Genomic DNA, 7,263 nt, shown 5'->3' on the forward strand with positions numbered 1-7,263 from the left:
TTTACAGCAGCTCTGACAGTAGGTACAATTATTCTTCCTTTGCAGATGACAGGAATGAAAGAGGTTGAATCTGCCAAGGGTCACAACACTAGTAAGTGTTGGAGTTGGGCTTCAGATCCATATCTGGCCAACCAAGGCCCACACTCTTAATTGCTAGACAATAATGCCCCCCAGAAACAAGCCACCATTCCCAGAAGATAGCGGCAGATTGAAGCAACTCTTCCAAAATGGAAAGAAAAGGATTTCATGGTACATTTGTAGTGGTTGGAGGTTGCAGGAAGAGGGATACAGAGCCCTTTTGTTCCCCCAGCTGGTCTAGGCCATTTCGATGTTCACCATTGCTCCTTGTTCCTGGGTTTTCAGTGCCAAGCACTCAGAGTCTCCATGTCCTCCCAGGCTCTGGGCCTCTGACCAAGTTGCCCCCTATGATCCCATCAGTTAAGCTAATCCAATCCCATGACCTAATAAAAATTAGCTTTTTTATAAAGACATTTCTATGTAAGTGAAAAGAAATATTAAACAATAATTTCTGGGGCAGCTTAAGTGACAGGAGCAGCTAACATTATTTCATATTAACATTATGTCAGCTTAATAATCAGAAATTATTAAATTTAGTACTTCTCATATGTTTTTATAAAAAGCAAATTAGATCAACTGCCAATCACTCTTCTTTGGACACATGTATAATCTAGAAAATCCTATGGAAAGGACAATGAGTTTCCTCCTATGCAAGGGGGGACTAGAGCAGCCTGAAGAGAGAAGACCCTCCCATGCCTCAGTCCTCTCTGATATCCTTGTGGCCAGGATGGAAGGAGGGATTCTAGTACTCAGGGGCTTTCCCTTTCCGCAGCCCTACTGCCTTCATCACTCTCTGCTCATCAGCCCGCCCTCCTCAAGTCATTTTCAGATGTCCAGATCAATGTGCAATCACTTTCAGGATCAGCCCCAACACAGAGGCCCCTGCTGTAGAGCTCCAGCATTTCCACTTACTGTTAGGGAGTTTTGTGCACAGGGACCATGTGCCTCCTAATCTCTGTCCCTCTCTGCAAGGCAACCAACTGGCCCATGAGCTAAATCCATTCAGGCTGCTAGTCACCTACTCTCAAACTCTAACATGAACAGGAATCAGCTACTTATATTGCTAAACTGCAGCTTTGACTCAGTAGGTCTGGGTGGAACCATAGTCTGCATTTCTAAAGCTCACTGGGCATTGCAGCTGCTGCTGGCTAGCAGTAGGTAACAATGTGCTAAAGATCACTGACCACAGCTGGTGAGCATCTCTCACATTTGGCTGGGAGGGAAAAGGAAAGGAGCAAGAGAAAGCTAAGGAGGGTCCCTCTGTCTTTTATTTCCTCCCAAAGGGAAAACATTGAAAAGCCCACTCAGCCTGGTTATTCTTTGCAAGAAAGAACAGGAAGAGACTGCATGCTAATATTTTTTATTGAGGCTCTCCCCAGCTCTGGACTCCAAATTGCTCCAATGCAAAGTTGTTTAAAGATAGATGCTGTTTTGTTGGTAGCAACCTACAAGAATGGGAGCAACTAAAGGTCCCCCATTACGGACTGCTCAAATGGGCCATTAATAAAATGGAAAACTGTGCAGACTTTGAAAAAAAAGTAGGGCATCACTTAATTATTGGCATGGAATGATCTCCAAGATATATTGTTAAATAAAAGATAGCAAGGTGTAGAACAACCTGTATGGCTTGTCACAATTTGCATCTTTTAAAGGGAATAGGAGAACATATATACACATAATGTTTATATAAGCAAAGACTAGCTATGGAAAGATACACAGAAAACTGGTATCTTCTGAGGATGAGAGCTGGGGGTGCTGAGGAATCAGGATGGGAAGGAGACTGACTTACTTTTCTCTGTATCCACTTTTGAATTTCGATCCATACAAATATATCTCCCATTCAAAATATCAAAAGATAATCGTATTCCTCTTTCTGAGACTCCAGTAATCCCAGAATTAAATGAAATTGATTCACTGAACAAATATTTTAAGTACCATCTTGGTAAGACCCCAGGAGAGTTAATTCTTGGAACAGGCATCAGAGTAACACTGTCTGTCACTGCTGGGGGAGCTTCAAATGCTGTATGTTCAGAGTTGAGAGACTCTGGTTAGGGAAGGTTTCAGTAACAAGAGACATCTGAGCCAAGACTTCAAGGAGATGAGGGAAGAGCCATGTAGCTAAGAGGAGCAAGAGTGTTTCAAGGAGAGGGAACAGTAAGTGCAAAGGTCCTGAATCATGCCTGGCATGTCCAAAGACGAGCAAGGAAGAAAGTGTAGCTAGAGCAGAGTAAGCAAGGGTGAGAAGAGTAGGAAAGAGAACAGAGAGAGAAAAGAAAATAACAAGGTTACTTCTAATAGAATAGGGCTTTGTGGGTCATTGTGAAGATTTGGTTTTTTTGTGTGTGTTAAGAAAATCACTGCAGGACACCAGTTAAGAGCAATTGCAGTAATTCAAGAAATATGTGATGGTGTCTTGGACAGTGTAGGAAGTCAGTATATATTTTGAAGGTAGAGCCAACATGATTTGCTGGCAGATTGGATGAGGGGTGAGAGAAAAAAAGGGTCTAAAATGGCTAGAATATTTTTTGCCTAAACATCTAAAAGGATTGAATTGTCATTATGTAAGTGAGGAAGACTTTCTTACCTATTTGGTAACCATTATTCATTGACTGACACCAGGTACTATGATAGAACTAGGGTACAAATTATTGCAATATTAAGAAACTCTCCTCCCATTAGGTATAAGAAAATACAATAGGAAAGATGAGTGGGCATTTTTCAAAATTCTGTTTTACTGAGATATATTCACATACCCTATAATCATCCACAGTGTACAATCAGTTGTTCACAGTACCATCATATAGTGGTGGATTCATCACCAAAATCAATTTTTGAACATTTTTATTACTTATATCTGTCTTCTTCTTCAATTTGGCATCTGTAGGGTCCTTCTCTGGTACGTACCCTCCTTCAGAATTCCAAACAAGTCTAAGTTATCTCCCTTTTTTGTTGAATATATGTGGAAAAGTATGTGGCAGCTTTTTGCATCAACATGTTGATGACGTCACTCCCCCAAGTGGGCATTTTTTAAGTGTTAAAATGTAGTGTCATTAATTCAAAGAAGAGGAAAGAGTTAACAGACAATGTTCCAAGTTGAGTTCAGAGAGACCAAAGGGCATTCCAAGCAGAAAATACAGAATTCAGAAAGGCATAGACATTGGCATATGGTACCTTCATAGAACTGTAAGTTGTTCAGAATTGCTAGAGAGTAAACTTAGAGCAGGGTTGCATAGAGGTGTGTCATAGAGGATATTTGGGAGGCTAAAGAATTTAGATGTTATCTAAGGGAGAAAGGAAACCCTTAAAGTGTTTTGAGCATGACATGATGAAATTGATGTGGGATTTGGGTTGTAGTCTGCCACTCGGAGAAGAGTCGTGGCTCCTGAGTTGTAGAGTTCATTAAAAGACACCTCTTTGGCTGGAGTTTAACATTCTTGTTTCTCCTCTCTTCATTGTCATATGGAAAACACACCAGTGGGATGGCACTGGGGCAGAACCACACCACAGTGACGAAGTTCATCTTGCTGGGCCTCACAGACCAGGCAGACCAAAAACAACTCCTCTTCGCCATCTTCCTGCTGATCTACTCCATGACTCTGGTGGGAAACCTAGGCATGATAGAGCTGATCCGCACCAGCTCTGCCCTCCACACCCCCATGTACTTCCTCCTGAGTGCACTCTCCTTCCTTGATATCTGCAATTCCTCTGTGTTCACCCCCCGGCTACTGATCAGCTTTCTCTCCACTGACCAGTCCATCTCCTTTGCAGGTTGTGTGGTCCAGATGGCCCTCATGTGTATCCACGGCACAGGAGAGTGCCTTCTCCTGGCCATCATGGCCTATGACCGATATGTGGCCATCTGCCATCCTCTTCTCTACCACACCATCATGTCCAAGCGCTTGTGTGTACAACTGGTGGTGGTTACCTATGCTGGGGGTATGTTCATTTCAGCTGTACAGACAGGGAATACCTTCAGTTTGCCCTTCTGTGGCCCCAACATCATTGATCATTACTTCTGTGACATCCCCCCTGTGCTCCAACTGGCCTGCTCAGACACCACCATAGCCAATGTCATCCTGCTCTTCTTTACTGCCTTGGTCACTGTCCCCACAGTCTCAGTCATCTTGGTCTCTTATGCCTATATCCTTGTCACAATTTGCAGGATGATGTCCCTAGAAGCCAAGTGCAAAGCCTTCTCCACCTGTGCCTCCCATCTCACTGCCCTCTTCCTCTTCTATGGATCTGTGTTCCTTGTGTATGTCCAACCCAAGCCTGAACATGCCTCAGCCTATGACAAGATCCTCTCTGTGTTCTACACCATCATGATCCCCATGCTTAATCCCCTGGTCTACAGCCTAAGGAATAAAGATGTCAAGGCTGCCGTACAAGTTAGGGTTCTTAACTTAAATAAGAAAGTAATTTGTTTGAAAGCTATCTGATAGCCTATAAAATAGAAGAGAAGCCTAGAGAGCCCAGCTGTAATAGGAATCAAGAAAGGCAAGGCATAGCTAAAACCCTGCTACTAGAATGGTCTGTGTAGTCTGCTACCACTGTGGGCATCACCTTTGGACATTCTCCATTACTACAGCTAGCACTGCTGCCTCTGAACATTCACCTCTTCTTTACTACTGTACAAAGCCACCCCTACACTAGCTACTACAATACAATCAATTGCATCCATTGATCTCTAACCAATCAATCCTATACATTTTCATCACTCTCTTAAGTTCAAGTCCTAAGCAGGAACATCCATCTGTTTGCCAGCACAGATATCCTACAGCCACTGATATCTTACATCCAGTATGGATATCTTATATCCAGTGGAGCCCTACATCCACCCTTCTAGCTTTACAGAGCCTTGGGAGATGGAATTATGCCCTTTTTTTACTTGAGAAGTGAGAGTTGGATTCTATCTTCTTGTCTTGAAACTTCCCCAAAATATAAAGAATCGTTAATGGTGAACAGTGAAAATGACATATTTCAACTAGTGCAGCCTTCCCTACAAGGTTCTATAGGGAATATTGCTCTTTCAAATACATGGCATTGGAGTAATAGTCCATGTGGTGTTCGAACAGTAGAAAGAGGCAGTAATTACTTGACTTCATGGGAGACAATGGAGACCCTGGTACAGAAACCTGTACTATAATTAGCCAGGGACCCAAAAGTTGTGTACAACAATGATGAGCTGCCATTTTTACAAAAAAGGCCATATAACTTATTTCAGTCAAAGTCAGTTTACCTTTTTGTCTTTAGACAAAACATTCTTTATTATAAAAGAAGTCAATCTTACTAATTTATGAGGAAAATAAGGAGAAGGAATTTACTGTGAAACCAAGATGTCAACTGAAGTTCTGTACCTTTTTGAGATTCAAATAAAATTGGCTTGAATCCCATTCCATTTGGCTGAACCACTCCCAGTCTCTCTGGGGAGTCTGAAGTAGCAGGGGGTGGGGGTGTAAATGGCTTGTGTTTTACCTATCTGCCTTTATCTATGAGCTTCTAAATCCACAGAATTACTTCAGTTTATGAATCAGCCAGGAAGAGGAAAAGACATGTGGTTAGGAATGTGGATGGAATAAATGGGAAAGAGGGAAAAACCAAATCTGACATTTGTATGTCCTAGTGAGGAGGAAAAAATGGAGACTGAGCCTTCACCACTGGGCTTGAGCCCAATGAATAATACAAAGAAGCAACTGCAACCCTACCGGACAAAACTCCCAAGTTCATACATCTGAGCTCTTCATTCCTCATGGATAGCAAAGTGAAAAAACATTTTCTTAGAAAATCAAATCAACCTTGGTTGGACCTGGTAAGCAATGCTTCAGGATAACATTGAAATAGTATGCAGTCATGTCCTGGCCTTATTTAAAGGTTTGAGGTAATTGTTCTTAACATACTAAAAAAATCCAGTTCCAGTCAGTCTCCTAACCCAACACAACCCAAGACTCCACTCCAGACTCATGAGTTTAGGGGCTGAAATCTTTTCATAAAAATAAACCATAACAGAGCCCTTTCCTTTGAATAATATTCTTTTTTTGTGTGTGTGAACTTTAACATACATACATAACAGTGATAAATTTCAAAGTACTATTTCATGAGCTGCAAGAGAGCAAATTTCAAAGAATATCATGGGTCACAGTTCCACATCTTCAGCCATTTCCATTATTGTAAAATATATATACAGAAAAGTGACAACTCAATGTACAACTCTACAAGCAAACATATAGGTAATTTAAAAAATTGTTATGGGTTACACTTCCACAATCTTAGTCCCATTTGTATTATGCAATACAAGGTATGTACAGAAATGTGAAGACCTTCAAGCCACAAATCAATGAGCAGCTATAGAGCAAATCACAAAGGATGCTACAGACTATAGTTCCACCATGTCATTTACCTGTAATTAGTTTCTTTCCAAGACCCCAGCATCCACAAATATATATATATAATTATATAAAGTTTCAGTATTCATATGCCTTTGATAAATGCTATCTTGTTTGTTGCTACCCCTTCCTCTCACTTAATCTCTTCATCTTCAAGGGTACTTGATTTTTTTAGTTGCTATTGAGAATGGAATCTTTTTTCTTCAATGTCTCTTTAGTTAGGTGATTTCTAGCATACAGGAACATTATTGACTTATTTGCATTAATCTTGTATCCCGCCACATTGCTGAATTTGTTTATTAGTTCACGTAACTGTGTCATTGATTTCTCAGGGTTTTCTAAATATAAGATCATATCATCTGTAAATAATGACAGTTTAACTTCTTCTTTTCCAATCTGGATTCCTTTTATTTCTTTGTCTTTCCAGATTGCTCTGGCTAGAGATTCTAGCACAATGTTGAATAACAGTGGTAACAGCAGGCATCCTTGTCTCATTCCTGATCTTAGAGGGCAGACTTTCAGCCTCTCATGATTAAATACTATGCTAGCTGTGGGTTTTTCAAATATGCCCCTGAAAAATATTCCTGTTTGTTTAATGGCAGCCATTCTTATAGGTGTGAGATGATATCTAATTGTGGTCTTGATTTGCATCCCTCTTCAATTCCTGCCTTTTGAAGTATTTTTATAAAAAAAAAAAAGATGCTGAATTTTGTTAAATGCTTTTTCAGCTTCTATTGAGTGGATCATTTGATTTTTCCCTTCTGATTTGTTAATGTGTTGTATTACATTGATTGATTTTCTT

General features: G+C 40.6%; 1 protein-coding gene across 1 annotated transcript; it reads left to right on the forward strand.

Moving 5' to 3' along the window:
- Window positions 1–3,557: 3,557 nt before the first annotated feature.
- On the forward strand, window positions 3,558–4,517 carry LOC119536806 (olfactory receptor 476-like). The gene has a single exon (XM_037839545.1). It carries the CDS (start codon window positions 3,558–3,560, stop codon window positions 4,515–4,517), a length of 960 nt encoding a protein of 319 aa, XP_037695473.1.
- Window positions 4,518–7,263: the final 2,746 nt, after the last annotated feature.

Source organism: Choloepus didactylus, chromosome 6 (genome assembly GCF_015220235.1).
Source record: "Choloepus didactylus isolate mChoDid1 chromosome 6, mChoDid1.pri, whole genome shotgun sequence".
Classification (NCBI taxonomy): domain Eukaryota; kingdom Metazoa; phylum Chordata; class Mammalia; order Pilosa; family Megalonychidae; genus Choloepus; species Choloepus didactylus.